This window comes from Polistes canadensis, unplaced genomic scaffold, assembly GCF_001313835.1.
Source record: "Polistes canadensis isolate GaletaPanama2010 unplaced genomic scaffold, ASM131383v1 scaffold_80, whole genome shotgun sequence".
Lineage (NCBI taxonomy): Eukaryota > Metazoa > Arthropoda > Insecta > Hymenoptera > Vespidae > Polistes > Polistes canadensis.
The window spans coordinates 496,563-518,799 of record NW_014569627.1 but is presented as its reverse complement, the minus strand read 5'-3'; the positions used below and the strand labels follow the sequence as shown (position 1 = coordinate 518,799).

Genomic DNA, 22,237 nt, shown 5'->3' with positions numbered 1-22,237 from the left:
TCGTTGAGCGATTCCTCGCCGAGGAGAAGAAAAATTCTCTCCTCTTCTTCGGTCAGTTCGTTCGTTCGTTCGTTCGTTCGATGGCGCTCGTCGTTGGAATAATTTCAGCATTCCGTCGCATTCCTCCGTTCACAGTCGACTGATTTTATGAAAGCGAGTCGAACGAGTCTCCGACCGAGAAGAGAGCGGCGCTCGCCACTCGCCACTCTCTTGGAGAGACTTTAAAACCGTTAACTTGTGACGTGCCTTCTCTCTCTCTCTCTCTCTCTCTCTCTCTCTCTCTCTCTCTCTCAAGTGAAAAAAAAAAGAGAGGAAGAGAATTACGAGCAGGCATCGCTTCTCATCTTCCGACTAGTTTACAGGCTGTGGTTACACTAGCTGCGAATTATAATCGGCAATCGTCTTGCCTCACCTTTCCTCATCTTCCCTTCCCTTCCCTTATCTTGCTACGCCTTGCTTTACTTTGCTTTGCTTTGCTTTGCTTTGCTTTGCCGTGGAGAATTCAACGTAGACCTCTCGACTACACCTGGAAATCGTTTCGCCGATTTTAAACGCTCCGCCGATCTCGCGTTGACCTGAAAAGTGCGTCAGATATTTATTTTCTCTTTCTAACGTGTCGTTCTGTGTGTGTGTGTGTGTGTTCATTGCACTATTGATTCATGTGGTATCCTTTTAGATATTAAAATGAATTACAATTTATATAAGATTAAACGAATTAGTAATGGTTACACCACTTTTCTATCAGTTTTATCTGTCTGTATAATAAACGATTTGTATTATTGCATTAGTGAATTCTACAAAAGATATATTTTAAAGCGTCGAATATTCAACGTTGATATCTAAAGGATTAATTCGATATAAACGTAACGATGACAAACAAGCCTTTTGCGTGTAAGAGTCAGTTTTTGCTCTTTTTAAACGGCATATTTACGATCGTAGTAACAACGGAGTTGAAAAATTAGAGTAGTAGAGTAGAAAATAAGCGCAAAGGGGGAGGAGTGAGGGGGTTCGAGTCAATTCCGTAGAAAGGAGGCGAGTTTAGAAGAGATTCCAACGTCTTGAAAAGAGGAAGAAGAAGAAGAAGAGTCCGTAAAGTCGGAGCTCGTTAGATGAGATCCAATGCCGATCGTAAAGATCATTGGTCGTTCTCGACGAAAACGTAAAACGTGAAAGACTTTTAAAGGATAATTCTGTAAATTCGTGGAAGAGAAGAATATAATGCATAGAAATATTCTTTTTATTTATCTTCAAATTATCGGACCAATTTCTACGATTCCTAGTCCTAGTTGTATAGGCAGACGTTTGAGGACAAAATCCGGCCTGTAAAAGTACACCGTGAAGCTGCTACTGCTTCGTTGTTGCTGTAGCAGCAAGCAAGAGCATTCTCTATCCTTGATCCTGAGCTACCGATCGGATATCAGAGAACACAATGACCAGGATGACTTGCAAGGGGATCCTTGCCCCGATCGAACTTCTTCTTGCGAGATATTTAATATAGCTACGTCATTCTTCGCGCAATTCAAGGTCACGCTTACAAAATTGATATATCTTTGCCACTCTACTACCTACGTCCACCTTACATTATTCTTTTTTTCGTTAATGGATACAGATTAACGAGTTTAGTCATATACCAATCTACCTCTCTTTCTCTCTCTCTCTCTCTCTCTCTCTCTCTATACTTACTTACTTAACAGCTATAGGTGTTTCTTATTTTTATCTCCCTAACCGGAATCACGATTTTCTACGCTCTCTTTCAAGGACGTGAAATATTATTCATTGAGAAAATGTCTATCTTGTTTGAAAATGTTAACTCTTTAAAAATTATCTATTTTTTTTTATTAGGAGCGGAGGAGAAGGTGGGGAAAAAAAATCTACCAGTTTAAATACACCGATTGTCTCTTCGTATATGTGTTGGTAATATTATGACGTTGGACTCTCTAACGATAAGTCGATTAATATTAATATAAATTCAATTTTTGAACTTTAACTCTATCAACGTAATTACCTGTACGCACACATAGACTGGATTTTTAATAAACTTAACTGTTAACTCTTAAATATCAACTCTACCAACCATACCATTTTCGTTTCTTTATCGTACAAGTAACGATTATTCTAGAAGTATTCGTTAATGTAAGGGTAGAATTTGTATGCAAAAGAATATATGATAAATATAAGATTGATAGTAAAAATCAGAGCGTGAGGGGGGGGGTGGATTTGAGACAGCAAGAATAGCAAAAGTAAGAGAGAAAGAGAGATGGAAGATGCGTCTCTTTGGAAGAGACAGTCGAGCATTAGAGGCGATAATAACGACAAGAAGCAATATCGTTTGGTACAAAGTCAGCTCGTTCTCTTCCCTTCACTTTTCCCTATTTTTTTGCAATTCCTCGTCGGTGTGCTCTTCATGGCTGATCGAGCGGAGTCTTTAGAGTCGGTCCGTCGAGTCTCCAACGGGCGGCACCCGCGTTTGATGTCGTGTGACGAATGTCCGCGTTGGACGCGCTCCTTCTCTCTCTCTCTCTTCGTCGGTCTCTTGGTTACTTTTATTTCTCTCTTTTTCTATCTTACGCGAGTCCTGGCAAAAGAGAGAATCCCGTATTACGGACTCTCTTCATAGCCAGCCAGCAAGTCAGCCAACCAACCAACCAACCGGCCAGCGGCAACTCTACTGCGCCAACAGAAAATTGGAAACATCCGATAGACCTCTTTTATATACCCAGCAACCAACACGAACCTGCAAAAAGAAACAGGCGCGAGGCTCGAACCCGAAAAATAAATCGATCGATCAATCGATCGATTTGCATGGTTGGTCCCCCCCCCCCGCAACGTTTATCCGAGTCATTCCTTCCTTCATTCATTCATTCGTTCGTTCGTTTGATATCAACGTAGGATTCGTATCGTGTTGATTTTATTACGATTTGGAGACTTCAATGCCACGTTTGGATCGATTGATACGAATGGATTGAGGAGAGTAAACGGACGTGATCTTTTTTTTATTTATAAAAATCGGTCAGAACAGGATTTTCCGATTTTTCGTTTTAGAAAATCTTTGAAGAAGATTGATAATTATTTGGTTGTTTTTATTCGTTAGGATAAAGTGTTTTCGCGATGTGTTTTCTACTAGTCATTTCTAGCAAATCGAAATCCGTTTGGGGAATCGATGAACCGCAATGAATCCCAATAGCGTCATCGATCGTCCTTTTAGTCCCTTTCGTGGATTCTCTGGTAACGAGGAGGAAGACCGAGTCCAAGGAAAGGGTCCCCTATTGGGGCCTTCGTCGAGGAATTCCGCGAACGAAATTCCGTGAAATTTCGCGGGACCCTTCGGGAACGTTTCTTCCAATAGCAGCGCAGCAGCAACAACAACAGTAGCATCAGCATCAGTGCCATCTCCTACCTTCTTTATCTTTTCTTCTTCTTCTTCTTCCTCTTCTTCCTTCAGCAATGTTTCTACGAGCAAGAAACTTGCAGAGACGCGAAAAATACACCACGTGGTTCCTTCACGATTCCTTTCCTACCTCCCTTCGCCTTTTATTCTTCTGTAGTTCTTTACCTTGTTAAACGAGGATCACGTTTACGTGAGTAGAGAAAGAGAGAGAGGAAGCATTCGAGCAAATGCTATTTCTCTTTCACTTTGCTTTCTTCATCTTTCTCTTTCTCTTCTTCTTTTTTTTCTTCTTCTTTAAAATAAACGTAGGGTTTCCTCTCGTGCAGATAATGTCGATGATTACGAAAGAAAGTATTACATCTCCGTAATAGAAATGTTCAAAAACTTATATTTACAATCTTTGAAGGTGGCAAACAAATTAGGCGTATTCAATATTATTCGATTAGGGATTGGAAAGTATTCGATCTATATTCGAATTAATTTCCATTTTTTTGTTTTTTTTTTTCTAGCGACAAACGTTAATAATAATTGGTCATAGGTAGGTTACTTGATGACTACCATCTTCGAATTAACGATCTTGTTTTTTAGCCCTCTCTCTTTCTGCCAGCATCTTCATCATTCGTACACCTGAGAAGGAGCCAGAAAGAACCGTCGAGGGTATAAGGGTCGTTGCACACTAATTACGAGAGCTGCACAATTAGCACCGTTCTACAAGGTTCGGATTTAATTGTCCATACCGAACAACGCGATCGCGGAAAGTCTCCTCTTCTCTACTTTTCCTTTGGTCCTCGTCCACCAAGATCGACTTTTTTTCGATATCAGATTCCACAGAGTCCTTCCTTCTTTCGACTTTTCTTTTTTCGTCTTGTCTCGTCTCGTCTCATCTCGTCTCGTCTCGTCTCGTCTCGTCTCGTCTCGTTTAGGAAAAGAACGACGTTTGCGCCCTATCTCTATGTACGTATATAAGTTGTTTGGTATTTCTGGAATTTTGCAATTTTCATTCGTCTTATGGTATTTGTTTGTACAACTTTTAGAAATAATTTTATTCTGTATAATATTCTGTACGCATTAGAAAATCTTTTTATCTACTTTGAGAGATTGTATGTTCCTTTTAAACGGTGTCAACGTATACACTATCCACGAAAATAAGAAGAAAAATGTGTTCTATGTGAAAATAGGTTATTTCTCAAAAATAAAAGTTATAATTTTAATTACAAAAATTGTTAACATTTATTCGACAACGCTGATTGATACAGTCCGACCAAAATGCGTAAATTTATCTCACCCTATCAGCATAGATACAGCGATGTAAAAAAAAAAAATGATCGATTTCATTTAAGATAATTATCAATCCAGACATTGAGTTAACAATTAATCTAACAATATATTCTTCATTAATCTAACACGATCTAATCGTTGGAGGAAATCTTTCGTACTTCTAATTATCCTCTTTCGATGGAATCATATAAAAGAATTTTTTTCTTTTTTTCTTTTGTTTTTTCTTTTGTTTTTTTTTTTATTGACTCGATAAATCATGTCACGATGACGATTAGATCGAAATTCTGTTCTCTCTTAGGGTACCTAAAGACCGGTAGCTTCGTGTCAGTGGTTGGGAGTCCTATAATTATTGCCTTTAATAACGGATCTTACCGCGAAGGATAAGATCGATGGAAGGAAGGGAATGGAAGGGTCTTCTTCTTCTTCCTTTCCCCCGTTCCAAAAAGGTAAAGGATTCTTTCGGAAGGAAAGATCCTTTGCTGCCTACCTACCGATCGTTCTCTCTCACTCTCTCACTCTCTTTTTCTTTATTTTTCTCTGCACCTGACCGGTCGGCCCACTCGGAAATAAATCAATTAAGCCGATGCAGATCTAAACGGCATCGTCATCGTCATCGACTTCGTTTCTCCACGCGTTGGAAATAATCTAACGCTCGGAACCTTTTAATCCGACAATTTCGAAAGATCGATTTTTTGTTTTTTCTTTCTTTTTTTTTTTATTTTTTTACTCAACTTTACTCTTTTATTGTACATCACATATATTGTAACGTGTACGATCGATTATGCACTATAAATTTTGAGATTTGTTTGTTTTTTCTTTTCTTTTTTAATTTTTTTATGATCGTATTGTACATCGTATACTTATTTTATTGATAACGTTTAGTATTTAACGCATATACATACAAATAAACATGCACATATAAATTCAAAACCTGAAATATTTCCACTTTTATTTTCAAAATTAACTCATGAAGGAATAGAATTTATTTTAATAATACGGTTAACATCGATTGTATATAAACGGTATGACCTATTTAGGAAAAATTTCTTATTATCGATTATGCACAGAGATGATTTATGAAAGAAGACTGATTGTTTACAGAAATACACAATAACGTTCGAACGACGATCAAGGCAACATCTGTCGCGTTTCTTTGGCAATTAGGCAGACAATTTTACCAAGTTTTTATACTAATCTTATAAAAGTAAGTGCATACGATATATCCTATTTAAATATACTACATATATACATAATTATCTTAATAATAATATGTTTTATGCATATGCAAATATATGGAATATTTAAAATATTATGTTTAATTTAATAATTAAAATAATTTATCATAACTTTATATAAAATAAAATATTATATAGGTATATATACTATACACATACAAATATTTATCTCATTAATAATATATTTTATGCATATGCAAATATATATAACATTTTAATTATTGTTTTTAATTTAACGATTAGAAATATAATTTCATGTACATATATATGTGTTACCGTCATAGCCGGAAATCCGCCATTGCTAGTAATTTCTCGGCATTCTCATCAATGCAAAGCGCCTTCCGATGAATCGGAAATATCAGAGAATGCAATGCTGTAAATTGTGCATCTTTGCAATTTCTTTGAAAAGTTTTGGTAATGAGAATGGCTAGGAATTACTAGCAATGGCGGATTTCCGGCTATGACGGTAACATATACATATAATCTATACACGTGTGCGATGTTATTTCAAAGAAAATGATTTTAGATCGGTAAGATTAGAGCCCGATACGCATCCTAATCGATTTGGTTTCCCTGGGAGATTGCTGACATTACTCATTTGCCTATACACGTCGTTTATAATATCAACATTTCACGGATAAATTCCCTATTTCACACAATTTCCTTCTTTCACGAACGATATCTGAACGATCAGAACGCGCAAACGTAAACGATAACGATCGTTTAGTATCATTTTCTCTTCTTTCTCCTCTTTTGATTCGTTGTCTAACGGATAGAAAAGGGAAGAAGAGAAAAGAGGTAGAGGAGACGCCATGAATTTTTCGGGGACGCTTACCCAATTCCCAGCTGCGTCCTATATGAGATTCGTCCCTAGCATACGAGATTTTTTTTCTATCATATTCTTTCTCTCTTTCTCTCCCTTTGCCCTTTCTCTCTCACCGTCGAATATATATAGATATTTTTTTTCTTTATATATATATATATATAAGCAAAACTTCTCCTTTTTGGACACTCGCGATTCTCAGCTCCTAGGCAAAAGCCTAAGTTAATATTAATAGGGATATTTATGGGCGTTGGGTCAGTCGTGGTCACAACCGGCGTGGCTAGAGAACTACCGATAAAAGAAAATCTGAAAATGCCATGATTTATGATCCCTCCTTCTCCTCCTTCTCCTCCTCTCCTTCTTTAACTTCGGCACCCTTAAACGCTGAATAAGTTATGGTCCGTAGCCGCGAGCCCGGTTATACCATAACTCGACTATGCCTATCGTATATTGACTTTGCTTATCGGGAAACTAAACTACTAGAGTGTGTTGATCATTATTTCATTATTTTTCTATTTATTCAAGAAACACGTTATAAACATTTGTCGTTTAATTATTAAACTCATATATTGGGGTGTTACATTTTTCTAACAAAGACAATATTATTAATTTGTGTCGATATAATTAAGATAATAATGCATTATAAATCGACAAAATGTTATAGAAATATATATAATCAAATCGTCAAAATATTCATTATGCTAAAATTTCTTTGAATTCAGTCATACTGTCGTAATAACTGACACGTATTACAATGTGTTATGTATCATGTATTCGAAGAGTTTCAAGAAGATATTGAAGTTTAAACGGTGGTGTCCATATCAAACCCACTTGATGGCTCCTTCCTCAGTCATCCTAAGCAGTAACAACTAAGCTTCTGTTTGTTGATGCAAACCTCGTCGCAACCGGGCCTCGACAAACCACCGCCCACCAAGCACCGCTCCCTTTCAGATTAACCTTCTCGATGGTTCTCTCTTCTTCTTCTTCATCTTCTTCTTCTTCTTTTCCACCGAGATACTTGGTCTTTTTCCTCTTGCTCTCTGTCGAGGGACATGTGGCGTGCCAGAACGACGGCATCGTGCTTGCGGCTGCGGGAGAGCTCGAACCAAGCAACCAAGCAAGCGAAAGAGAGAGAGAGAGAGAGAGAGAGAGAGAGAGAGAGAGAGAGAGAGAGAGAGAGAGAAAGAGTATACTTTATTACATACGTCTGAAAGTACTCTCCCAAGTATTCCACTGTATTTTTATATCATCTCTTATAGGGTTACACACCAACAAATTCTCTCTCTTTCTCTTTCTCTTTCTACGAAACATTCGAAAGAATAATTCAAGTCAATTCTTTCTTTCTTTATACTTCTCTGTCTCTCTTTTTTTGTTTCCATAAAAAAGAAAAAATTAAAATATATATTTTCCTTGGCCTTGTCTCTCCTCGTTATTAATTTTCTTTTTCTCTTGTTGAGTTCGTTTAATCTCTGGTAAATTCTTCGCATCGTTTATCAATCGAGAACATTAACTTTGAATATTTCGGTCGTATTAGTACGGCGAAAGGAGAGAGAGAGAGAGAGAGAGAGAGAGAAAGAAAGAAAGAGGGGAGGGGATCGTAAAAGTAAATGAAACAGATCGTAAAGTTGGACTATATCCGGCTGGGTATATAAAACTCGATACAGTTTTACGAGTGTTTGGATTATCGCGGTAGTCCTACTCGGTAAGTTCGTCCTTGTTTAAAGGTAGAGGAAGAAGAAGGTGAGGGAAGGGCTGGGGGGTAGGAGGTAGGGTGGGGGAGTATCGGCTATCATTCTCTCTTTGAGTATAGTTAGAAAAACTTGAACGTTCGCGCCCTGAAATCTCTGACATAATAATATTGTACGGATAGAAAGACTGATGTGAGTACTTTTAAAAGAGTGCGAGAGAGTTAGAGAAGAGGGTGGGAGAAAGAGAGAGAGAAAGAGAGAAAGAAAGAAAGAGGAGGATGCTTTTATGACGTTCACGAAACGCACAGCGGATATTTATGGTTGCGTACACGTGTTCCCACATACACTCCGATCTATATTTGGCTGGGATGGTAACCCTGAATTCCTCCGTCTCTTCTGCTCTCTCTCTTTCTCTCTTTATTTCTCGCTCACTCTTGTACATACACGCACTTGTGAACCGTGCGGTATGCCAGCCTCTACAGGTTGCTGTTTCGAACAAGTGGTCTCTCGAATACACGTCGATATACTAACAGACCTACCGTTCTCGTTAATATTGTTAGACAAACAAACTTCCTATGGAATGATTTTTTATTTTCTTTTTTTCCTTTTTTCAAAGTATGACGATCTCATCTCGACTATCGACAATTTTCGCATAATTGGAACTCGTGGAGAATTAAAAAAAAAAAGAAAGAAAGAAAGCGTGGCAGACCATTTTCAGTAGTTTCATCAATCGGATTACTCTCGTGACAAAGTTTCAACAACAATAATCACAGGGGTATCCAGTTTCGAGTGGCAAAACACGAAAGATTAATCTCTAAATGTTAAAAGCCGTCTAGATTCCATAGATCATACCGAAGACTTTGGACTCCTATCTCGATTATATTTCTGTTTCTCTCCTCCTCCTCTTCCTCCTCCTTTGGTCCAGTTAGGGCTACTCCTCCGCGAGCGTAAGTTAAAACGGCTAGCGCCCAAACACCGTGGTTACTCGCACAAGTCACTAGCACACCACCACCACCACCCTTATTCGTTGAATCCTGACCAACTCGGAGAGAAGAAGTAGGAGGAAGAGGAAGATTTGTCTCCTAATGTAGTCAGTGAGCCTCGGGGACGACGACTGGGGTTTGCGAGTAGGCGTCTAGGAAAGTGAGTAATGCTTACGACAAACGCAGCACCCAGGGGGCTGAAAGAGGCTAGCGAAGGGGAATAGATAGATAGAGAAGGAGAGAGAGAGAGAGTGAGGAAGAGAGAGAGGGGAGTGAGGGGTTGGAAAAGAGATAGAGAAGATCCCCGTGGATAGGGTGCTAAGCGACACACTAAGACCACCCTGCGACTATCTGCCTGTTTCCTCGAGGGGTGATTTCTCTTTCTCGCTTTCTCTTCGTTCTCTTTCTCTCTCTTGCTCGTGCCATTCTTCTCTCGTCTCCGAGAAGGGAAGCAAATCGTTCGCGATCTTTTACGTTCCGCAATTTGCCAGGTTATCACCCTTCTCTTCCTCCATTTCACTGTTCTTTCGGTAAAGGGTGGCAACTTGTTAGAAGTACTTGGATCATCGAGTAACGATCATCCTAATCGTTTTTGATAACCATTTCATTAACTATTAACACATACCTTTCTATGAATATCCTTATAAAAATATTCTATGTTTTTTCTTTTTTTATTTTCTTCTCAAAAGAAATAAGATATGGTATGATACGTTGAGAAATTGGACGACCGAAAAGATGTCAATGAAGAGAAAGACGAGGAGGACGAGGACGAGGATAGTGATGGGCGAGAAATATCATGAAGGCAGTCTTTGTGCACAGCGGAAACATGCTTCGTCGTTTTCGTCGTCGTCCTCGTCCTCGTCCTCGTCCTCCTCGTCGACGTCGTCGTCGACGTCGTAGTCTCCGTTTCTCTTTCTCTTTCTTTTTCGGTGAGAAACGCTGAGTGCTTCTTCTTCTTCTTCTTCTTCTTCTCCTTCTTCTTGTTCTTCTTGTTCCTTCTTCCAAGCTTCTACGCGATCATCAGAGCCAGGCATCACCCTGAATGCCCTACTCGAACTCATTTTGGGGCCGAATTTTAGGTGGCATGTATCACGCACCATGTCTAAATCAAGTGGCACGGCTCGATCGCGCGGAAATCTTACATTGTCATCGTTCTAGTCTAACCGTTCCTCTCTCTCTCTCTCTCTCTTTCTCTTTTTCTTTTTCTTTCTTTCATCTCTTTCAACGATCGTCCAAGGCATTCCGAAATCGCTGAGTCACGTCTTTAATTCATCGTCTTACGTGAACCAACCGTTTTATCGACTACGAACATTCTTCCTACTTTCTGTTCGATCGGTCGGAACATCGAACTTAGTTACTCCTCTCTCTCTCTCTCTCGTACTTTTTTAAAATTATTTATCGATCTATCCACTTAATCTCGTTCTCTCTCATAGTAATCGATTTTATTCATTTATTTATTATTCCTAGTATTAAAAACAAAAGTAGACCGGTTATTCGGTCTAATGAAGAAGAAGAAATCACCGTTAAGGAAAAATTACAATTATAATATCTCTATGCAAAATCTAATGATTTTTCTCAGAGAAGAAAGGATCTTTGACGAAAAGAAAGAGAAAAAGAGAGAGAGAGAGAAAGAAAGTCCGTCGATATTTAGGTCGAACGTCATCGTCGCGATAGTTAACTGGAGAAGTTAGAATCGAGGGTGGGAGGTAAGGGTAGGTAGGGGATTGGAAAAATATAAAAAAAAAGTACAAAAATGGTCGAGTGTCGAGCTCTCCTCACCACCCGTTATCCAATCGAGCGTAAAACTCATCAGTCACTTCCCCACACACAACACCTCCGTTGCGGTATCGGTGACCGTCTAAAAACTGTCGCACAATCTAATCTCTCTGTCTCTCTCTCTCTCTCTCTCTCTCTACCTTCTCGCATCATCTTCTCAATTTCTCTCTTTCTCTTATTCGTCTCTCTCTCTTAACGACCGCGCCAACGAGCCTCTTCCTCCCTTTTTAATAATGACTTTGGTATAAACGAAGCAATTTTTTATTTTTTTATTTTTTATTTATTTTTTTTATACGAACAAGAGTAAGAGATTTCTCAATGGCCGTAGATAAGAAACATTTTTAACGCGAAACCGATGAACACGCCATTATTTAGAGAACAAAAGGGACAGGGGCGGCGAGGGAGGAGTAATTTTTGTAAACTTAACCAAAAGGAAGCTTCTTCTTCTTCTTCTTCTTCATACCTTCCTCCCTCATTCCCCATCCCCCTTCCCCCATTGAAAACATCACGATACCGACGAGAGACCTCGAGGGAGGGAAGTGTATGAAGATATCCGTCGACTCCGTTGACTCTCGGTGGCCGACTTTAAAACCCTGCCCTTTTCCTCAAAATAATTTGAATAATTACCATCCACTTTTTCATTCAGGATGCTAAACAGCTGTTGTCTCCGGTACTTCTTAGCTCGCCACGGGGAGGGTGGTGAGGGGACGGGACAAGAGACAGAGACAATACTCTCTGGTCTCGAGGTCTTTCTTCATTTTCTTAAAAGATCCTCCTCTTCGTAAACGTACCCCATACCTTATTTTTATTATATTTTCTTTTTAAACGTTCTCCACGCGTCAAATTAGTCGTCTTCATAGTCGTGAAATGCTGCTAATGGTGGTAACATTTCAATTCCTTACGATTAGGAATTTCGCAACGTACTATATATGCCCCATGTAGTGTATATGTGTTTTCATTTTCGCTTCAGATCACGAAGGATTTTCTTGGGTTACCGAGGAATATCATTCCAAGAGAGAGAAAGGGAGGGAGAGAGAGGGAAAGTCTACGAGGAGACATCCCGTAGGGCACGTACGACTTCTATTAACGACAGGGTGCCCTCCTTTCTCTTTTCCTCCCCGTTTCTATTCCTCCACTACTACGACAACACAGTATCATCTCCTGCTTTCAACAAAACACAGGAATACCAGCAGCAGTTTAGGGTGGGGACAGGGGGAGGGTGACTTTACTCGGCAACCCCCGAGTAATAATTCGTCGGCTGAATTAGCGCCATAAGTTTGGCGCCGCGACAGTCGCGGGGACAATATTAATCTACTTTGAATTTATATACCAAGCGGTCTTCCGCCACGTAACTTCTACTTGTATCGAGTTCACTATACGAATTTAAACCGGTTCACGGTAATACTATTTTAGTGATAAGAAATATCTGCATATGCATATTTCTATATGGTTAATGGGTCTGGTTTGGTTGGAAAAAAAAACTAGTTACCCGCATATTCGGTAAAGTTAAGTAACTATGGGGCAACGACTGGTTAATACTCGAATAGGGGGGAGAGAGGGGTGACCGTTGAAAAGGTCTCGTTGAAAAGTTCTTCAAATCCCCGGTAAAGGAAGATTAATTGTAAACTCGTAATTATAGGAACAAATTGAATAGAAAATACCGAACATTGGTTTGAAATGTTCAGACGATGAAGATTTTAGAAACGGGTATGTTCGAACGTTGTTTAAGAAAGTGACGAAGAGAAAGGGTTTTGGATAGGAACGTTGGGTTTATTAACTCTGTGGCTCGCGGTATTAAGAGGCGGTTGAGGAAGAGGAAAGGGCGAGATTCACCCTCTTGATGTAGACAGATAAATAACTTGGGACAGCCTGTGAATATAACACGAGCATTCGCTTAATTTTAAACCGGTTACAAAAGACTCGAAGAAAAATAATAGAAGATAGATATAATAGACTTCGGATGTTTCTATCGCAAAAATCCTAGTGACTAAGGATACGATGATTCGTCACTTTTGCACACTTTTTATATCGTGTTTTATTTCGATACCGATTGGAATCGATGTTAAAACATTGTAGAAAAATTCTTCATCGTTTAGTTTTAAACTTCGCTCGATGATCTTTCTTTTTCATGCTACGAGATAGTAGTAGAAGAAGAGAAAGAAGGAAGAAAGAATGAAATCTCGTAACGTGTAACGATAGGATAAGAAAATCGTAGCGTTAAATCGTTTTCAACCGACGAAGAGAAATTAATCATTTATTTCTTGCTTTGGCGGCCCTCGTCGCGTGTCTCTCCCGTTCACCGTGTGCTTTCATTCCATCGACCTCGAACATGGTTGGTCTGGCCTATGCCAATGCGCCTCCTCCTGCACGTATTTTTTTTTTCGATCAGATTACTTTGTAAAATTGATTTTAACGAAAATTTTAAATCCTGGCATTGACATTATCACAGTATTGACCGTTATCAGTGTATTATAAAGTTTGTAGATATCCAAATACAGAGGTAGAAAGATTTAAAAATAAAAAGATATCTTCTTCGAGTTGGAACTCACGGTATCGATTTTCTCGGCATAATTTGTTCGAAGTTAGGAGTAGTAGAGCCTCGTTTCCTTTGAAAACAGCGGTACTCGGTAGAGAGTTCATCGTCTCGTCGGGGGAACACTCTTTCGGTGTAGAAAAAAAAAGAAAAAAAAGAAAGAAAGAAAAGAAAAGAAAATATAAAAATAAAATAAAATAAAAGTTTATGTTAAGCCGAAGAACCGCGAGACTGTACTCTCCGTCAGAGATTAAGACATTCCCGGACTAATAATTTTCATGTACCGGGTCTGAAATGTTTTGTCCGTAACGTCGAATTTCTTTCAAACAACTTTTCCTTCCCCTTTCTAACCCTCACAATTATTTCTACTTATTTTTTCGAACGAAATATTATTTCAACATTGGCAAAATATCGGGCAAGGGTGTCGTCCCGATTTGGAAGAAATTCGATCGATCGTTCGATCGATTTTTTTAGTTTCAAGTTGAATTATCTCGGTGGACAATAGGTGTCAGTCGACAAGTTAAACTTTGGTGCCGAGAGGTGCGCCTTCCGAGTCCGGAGTCTGCAATTATGAGCCATACCACGTCGGACCGAGGCTCATAACGAACTCACTATATTGCCCGAACATTTCAAAACTCGACTTATAAACCGTGTAGACGCTCTTTACCCGTTTTCTCTTTCCTTCCTTTCCTTCCTTCCTTCTTTCCTTCCTTCTTTCTTTATTTCTACAACTCGTTATTTTGTTTTCTTTTCTTTCTTCTTCTTCATCTTCATCTTCATCTTCATCTTCTACTACTACGTCTTCTTTTCTACCTTTTGATCTTTCAACGGAAAGGAAACTACTTCGAGGAAACTACAAGTTACGCTAGAATTACGTTTTGCTTTTCGAACTGATCGATAGATCTTCGGAAATATCGGCTCGCGGTTGATGATGGAACGTTTTGCGAAACAATGAGAAACGATTATCATTTTGTTTTACTTTATTTCTTTTTCTTTTCGTTCTATTTTTTTTTTTCTTTTTACGTGTTTAATTTCAGTCAACAAAATAAATGGAAATACAGTTGAGATGATAATGTACTCGTAACTAATCTACGAAAATTCATCGTTCGAAAATATCATAAATCATACCGTGTAGAGACGAGAGAGACTATAGGCGACTAGCAGGAAACATCGACCAGATGTCTCCGATTATATACGAACGTCTTAGAAGAGACACGTGTGTCCAGAACATCGTATGACACTTGCTATATTTAGTCCTGTGGGAAAAAGGGATCCCGGAGACGTAATCACACCTACGCGGTTTACGTGCTACTTGTTATGACAAATTTTCTTTCTATTTTTTTTCTTCCCTTCTTCTAATTCTATTTCTATTTTCACGTAAAGACAATCGTAGAAATGAATTTTTCGTATGACAAAGATGGACAAAAAAAATAATCATCTGAAAATCGAATTAGGATAGGATAGGGAGAGGGAGGGTGGCGGGGGGTCGGGGAAAAAAAGAAACAAAAATTTTGTTCAAACAAATTTAAATGATTCTACAACATACTGCCGAATATAAATAATATTTCATATTGTGTTCGTTAAGAAAAATCCAAAATATGTCTTAATGTTAATTAAATATTCGATTGATAGTAATAGCGAAGATTATTCGAAGCGTGAGAGAGATATATAAGTCCGAAAAGATCGTTCCGTAAAGTCAAAGTAAAAGCAAGGAAGGGGTTCTTCTTGACACCACATTCAAAGATGATCCCACGTGTGCGATCAGAGAGAAGACGCGTGGGAAGACGTTCCTACGGCCGTCGGCAGCTGTAAACACGTGTCCTCTTATGCGAGCCATCGCTAAAATTCAACATACATCTTCCATTCCTTTGCTTTATCACGTTTCAAATTACATTTATAGGAATCTTTCATTCGGTTTATTTCGTTAAACGAATTTTACTCGTTGACTGACGATTTCATTCAAATGCATGTTTTATTTTATGCGAAATTGATGACAAAAATTGGTCGATCAATCGAATTTTTTTTTCCAATAAATCGATGACAATAAAATTCAATAGGTTTATACGGGTTTTTAATTAAAGAAACAAAATGACGTAACTAAAAAATACGATGATACTTTTTCCTCCCTAAATTCGATAAATCGAAAGGGCGATTAGTCGAAATCGCTAAAATCAGAGGAGAGAGGGGAGGTTAAAAGAAAAAGAAAAATAAATGTTAAATAAACATATAAGAATAATATGTGATTGGATATATTTGTTTATAATAAATATATAATCTCGTTTGATTTTTCAGATCGACGCGCCAGTAGAAACCGAGCCAAGCGTCGAATCGGATGTGATAAGTATGGAGGTTACGTCACCGGAGAAGGGTTTTAAGGGTAAGTTAGAGATATGTGTTATAATTTAGTGATCCTAATGGATGATCTCTTATAGACGTAATTTCGAAATATAAATCGAGAGAAGTGCGCGAAATCAAACGCGGCGGCTGTCTGCTGTTGTTGCCAGAGTAGAAGAAGAAGAAGAAGATTCGTATTAATACTTGGGTGTTTCTAACACACATTCGCATATACATATACCGTATGTCTTATATCTAACGTGTATATATATATATATATATATATATATGAGTTAGGAGAAGCGAAAGCAATCCACTTAAGTGAGGCAGAGGACGTCTTCCTTCGGGTCTTTCGTCTCTTTTCTTTTGTGTCCCGTTGTTGGAAGGAGGAAAGATCGGGATAGGTTTTGTTCTTTAACAAAAATCTGACAAATATGCTGCGATTTGCCGAAGAAAGGAAGCGAAGTGCACCACCACCACCATCACTACCACCATCACCACCATCATCATAACTGCTACTACTACTACTACTACTACCTTTCCTTCCTTCCTTCCTTTTTTCCTCTTGTCTATCGTATTCCAACTGTCTTTCGAGATACCAAGAGAGAAACCACCCCCGATTTCCTTTCTCTGTGCACAAGGGGTGACTCTTAAATTACTTAGACCCGAACAAAACGTAACAAATGACGGCGAATCGAGGCACTTATGCGATATTGGCCTATCACCACTATCTCGTTGGTTCCGCGTATATTGATACGTCGCATTAGGACTACTCTCGACGTTCTTTCTTTCTTTCTTTTACTCTCACTCTCGCTTATTTTTTTCTTTCCCTTTCCTCTCTATTTTTCCCTTTTACCTAAGATCTCGCGTTACTTTTCCTACGTTAAATTCGATTTACGGAAATCGAATTCTTTCGATGTATGTGTTTCTTCTCTTCTTTTAAACTTCCTCTTAGATAGAATTCTGATAAATCAATTTACGGGGTCTTCCATACGCGTTTATATGAATCAGTGTACGATCTACATAAGTCGTCTCGTTTATAAAGTTAATGAAAAAATTGTTAAACATTTGTTTTTTAATGAGGAGAAAAAAAGAATTAATGTAAAATCGGTCTTAGTTTCTTTTTCGGTACGAACGCTATCGGTGTTGTAAATTTAAATTAATATACTTTCTCATATATATAAATAAATTATATTTATTTTATAAATCTCGTTATATATGTAAAATTCTATTCTGTGGAGTCTTTATTGGAACTTTTAATTACGTATTTACGTTTGAATTCGTGTGCTAGCCAAATTTTTAATAAGAATCTTTATCTTTTAAATGGGAAAAATATTGTTTTAAAAATTATTGAAACATTATTTTCATGTATTCTTCTCCATGTAAAGTTCCAAGTAATGTAATAAGTATAATAAGAGTGTGAGAGGGAAAGAAGCCACTCGATTCGAAACATTCCAAAAGTTTAGCACGAACGAGGTGGTGGTTTCCAACCCTCTCTTCGTTCCAAGCTTTCCTCTTTTCCACGCTTATCCTCCTTTGCCAAGGCAGTAGGTTATTAATGGTTTTCGCGAACTGAGTTTATTAAGGAGCTCTGCAAACTCCGAAGTACATTCATGAACACGCAAGTTTTCTCACGTTAAAAGTGTTCAAAGAACATTTGAGTGTTCCAAACTATTACACACACATATATATATTTATCAATTATTTTACACACACATTCGTTCTTTTTTTAATAATATATGAAATATTTGTCTATTATTGCACGTCATTTTCTTTATTTGTTGTTTTTTTTTAACTTAATTAAAAGATTAATCGAATTCTAATTTATTCAATATATTTTTCTCTTAACAGAAAGTAAAAGACTAAGATTTGAGTATCGAGAAAAAGTAAAAAATAAATAATTGTTCATTTCGATGCATTAATTTAGAGAGAGATTTAGAGAGATCATTCAGGTTGAATGATTTCACGTTTGAAATGATCGGAAAGATGACGACGATGACGATGGTGATGTTGATGATGATGATGATAACCTAAACTCCTCCCACCCCATTGACACATCCTTTGCTCGGGAACTATTAAGCTAAAGATTGTAAGCGCGAGCGTGAAAGAAGTCTCGTGTCGCGAAAAACTAGTAGTCGCGAGAGGAGAGAAGAAAAGAAAAGAAAAGAAAAGAAAAGAAGCGAACGGAAGGAAGGAATGGGGCGGGAGATGAAGACATTATCGTCGTCGTGCCTTGGTGCTCGCTGTTTGACTCGACAGAAGAAAGGAGGAGAGGAGGATGCACCTGTCACCGTGAGAGAGAACCATCTCTCTCTCTCTTCTTTCTCTCTTTTGCACTCTCATTCTTCTTACTGCAGTTGTGGAAAGGAGAGAAGAGAGAGAGAGAAGAGAGAGAGAGAAGAGAGAGAGAGAGAGAGAGAGAGAGAGAGAGAGAACAGCAGCGTATAGGCGGCGATTATGCGCGAACGACTTTAGAAAACACATCTCTTCTAAGCCGACTATTATTTTTCTCTTCTCCTTTATCTTCTTTACTTCATCTTCATCTTCATCTTCATCTTCATTTTCATCTTCATCTTTGTATACGTATTCGGTATTCGTATTTCTCTTTCTCTTACTCATCATCTTCTGTCGGCTTCTCTAACCATCGTCGGAAATTATACTAGAGCACGAGATAATGTAATAATAAGTATAAGTTTCGAAAAAGGGAAGAACCTTTTTCTCTTCGTATAGATGGAACAACTAGAACGAGAGAAAGAGATAGAGAGAAAGTTGAGTTGTGCAGGCTCTCTCTCTCTCTCTCTCTCTTTGTCTTTCTTCTACTCTCGCAATCTTCACCGCTGGCTAAAAATCATTATGTCGTTTCGCTTGGAACCTAAGCATTTTCATCGACTACTCCCAAGAACGATAACTATTTTCGGGCCCTCTTTTTCGAAAAAATACCTCTGTCTAGTTTGTTTAAGACGTCGTAACACGTTCAATCCTATTTTTTTATTTACAATTTAAATTATACAATATTACGCGTTATTATTGTTATTATTATTATTATTTTTTTTACAAGGATATTTACTTTATACTCTAATCCTCAAAATCATTTTACAATTTAGCAATGAACACTACAGACACGATTTGAAATCCTTCGAATAGATTTTTTTTCCTTTTTTCTTGGCATCGTATCAAAAATGAAAAAATCAAAGTGATCTCAGAAAATATTCAATAACGAGAAAATCCTTCGTTATTAAGTATCGAAAAAAAAAATAGAAAATTACATTTCCCGAACAATCCAATAGAATGTAAACGTAAATTCATTCTCAACGTTATCGTGACATCTCGTGACATTCGAAGTCGTCGTAAAAACGTGAACTATCCTATTTCTCTAAAATATAGGCGAGAAATAATGCTCTCCGTCCTTCTCTAGCTTTGCTAACGTAGGACGGAATGGTTTTTATTCCGTACAATGCAAATGCATCTTGGATGTTTTTTTCCTTTCTTTTTCTTTTTATATCAGAAACGTCTCTCGCAAGAATTTCACGGTGGAACTTGTCGACTCCCTCTATCTTTCTTTTTCTTTCCTTCTCTTTAGAATAACGAAGGGAACCGAGAAGGGTGACTATGAAATAGAAAGAGAGAGAGAAAGAGAGAGAGAAAGAGAGAGAGAGAGAGAGAGAGAGAGAGAGAAAGAAAGAGAGAGAGAGAGAGAGAGAGAAGAAGGTAAAGTAGAAAGAATAGAAAGATACCACACCAACATACAAACGCTCTATCGTATCCTTTTTTGCTATTAGCTAAGTATACCGCCTCTGGCTTATGTTAAGCTTCGGCAATTATTTGTCATAGTCAACTAAGACGAGGTGCTGAGGGAGGATCGAGAAGAACATCTCTCTTTCTCTCTCTTTTACACACACACACACACACACATTTACTCTTTCGCACAGGCATACGTTCGTAACATCGAGAGAGACCTACCCATCAATTTCACCCTGATCATCCTCGCAACCCATGTCTCTTCCCTTTCTTTCTCCTTCCAAGACTCGTAAAGCTCGACCTTGACGGTTGTTAGAAAAATAGGTCAGTTATGAGAACGTTTGATACGTTTTTCTATCAATTCAACGTCATCGTGTTTTTTTTTTAACGATATATATATATTTTTTTTCCCCCAAATTTCTTTCGTTTCCCCTCCTACTTTTTTTCTTCTTTCTATATATCGTCCTAATCTACGACTATTTCTTTTCTTAATGTGTTTTTAAGAAGCTTGGATATTATCGACCTTGAAATCATCTCTTCCGCTCTTTCGTTCCTTTTCTTATTCTTTTTTTTGTTCTTCTTCTTTCTGTAGGGTTCGTAAGATTTTCTTGAAAATTTAGAATGAATCTTGGAATGAAAAAAATAAATGTTTTTTTTTTCTGTGATTTATTTTTACACGTAGAAAACAACCACACCCTCCCTCTTTCTAATTGTTCGTATACATTTTGTACATGGTTTGATTAACTTTGTAAACTTTGAGCTATTTATCTCGTCATTTTCTTTTTTTTCTTTCTTTTTCCCGAAAGAAATTCTGTGAACCGTGGAAGAAAGTCGAAGGAAAGAAAAAAAGTATATACGGTGGAAAAGGGTTCAACTTTGGCTAACTTCCGGTTGTATATGCTACTACAAGGACTGAGAAAAACCTTTCGGAAAAGTCAGCCGAGCGAAAAAGCCAAACTCCCTGTTCGATTCTCTATTTCGAACACAACAAAATGTTCGTTCGTTCGTTCGTTCGTTCGCCTAACCGACGTACGTTCACTCTTCTGGAAATCACGATATACACAGACATTCGGTTGAAGACAATAGTAAGGACAATGCATCGAAGTCAATTCCTTCCTTTTTCGGATGAAAACTCGAAGAAACTTAAGATAACTCGGAAAGAAATGTGATAGAAATAGAAAAAAAAGAACAAAAATCATCAATATGATTATAACAAATGTTAATAAATATTATTACGCGCGTTTAAACGGGATATTTGTCATTTTTAAACGTGGGTCCAATGTCAGATTATTTGATTGAAATAAAACCTCACCAATTTCCCTGAAGTTATGTCTCACAATGAGACATAAACAAATTCATTCGAAATATTCATAAATGATGTTTTATATTTAATGCAATTATTTAATAATAACATTGACTTGCTGCTTATGATCGAAAGAAAGAATCTATTCAATCGATATTTGTATTACATACAACGGAAATAATTTAATTGAATTTTATTTTGTTGCAGGAACCGAATTGGTGCCAAGCTGATCTGCGAGACTCGATTTTTGGTAGTAGTCAAATATTACGTTGAAAACCTTAGAACGGTTTTATTAAACGGATAGCCAATGGGCGGCATAAAATATTTTTCTACGCGAGCTAATAATATTATGTAAATACATATATACATATAAATACTCCACAGATACGTGTATTTATGTATATATGTATATAAACATATATATAAATATATACATATATATATATATGGAAATATTATATCGTGCTACAATACATCGTTCGATTTGACTAAAGAAGAAGAAGAAGAAGAAACTCGTTGGAAAATGTTAATCGTAGTTGAAGTTTCTTTCATCCTTCTTCTTTTTAATATCGCACGATGTAGTAAATTCGTTTATTTAGAAAGAGAAATATGAATCATAGGAAAAAATTCGAAAAAGACAAAAAAAAAGGAACAACAAATATCGTCTTTCCTTTTTTTTCTTATTGAGAAATCGGTCATTGATAGAAAATTGGTCAATAAAAAAATTGCACAAATGTCGCGTTGTCTATACTTATCTTACATTCTTTAAAGCATATATATATATATAATATATATATATTCTTATCGAAGAAAGGAAAGACGATATTAACAGAGTTGTTCGATTAACGTGCAACCATAAAACACGGTGCTATGTATACTCACCGAGAGATGAAGGTATTCTTTAACCCTTTCGTTACGGCATGCTTTACCACGAGTATCGTTCCAGGTAAAATTCGCTCGTGCATAGGGCATGGTTTTATTCTATACGACTCTTATATATAGATCGGTGGGGCCTTTGCATGTATATGACCCGTATTATATGGATTATTTGTTGTAGTAACGAAAAGGTTAAGATCTCATCATATAGTTTATTTTAAAAGATTTTAACTATTAAGTTATCAAAAGCATTTTTTCAATGATCATCGCGCAAATATACAC

General features: G+C 37.5%; 1 protein-coding gene across 6 annotated transcripts in view; it reads left to right on the top strand.

The window, feature by feature from the left end:
• LOC106786729 (ubiquitin carboxyl-terminal hydrolase 48-like) overlaps window positions 1-21,470 on the top strand; it is a 55,196-nt gene extending 33,726 nt beyond the window's left edge. For all 6 annotated transcript variants that reach the window (XM_014748441.1, XM_014748439.1, XM_014748442.1 and 3 more), the window contains exons 17-18: window positions 15,997-16,081; window positions 21,287-21,470. In XM_014748441.1, the coding sequence (XP_014603927.1) occupies window positions 15,997-16,081; window positions 21,287-21,309 (108 nt within the window). In that variant the 3' untranslated portion in view covers window positions 21,310-21,470. The remainder of the gene's footprint in view (window positions 1-15,996; window positions 16,082-21,286) is intronic.
• The last annotated feature ends 767 nt before the right edge of the window (window positions 21,471-22,237 follow it).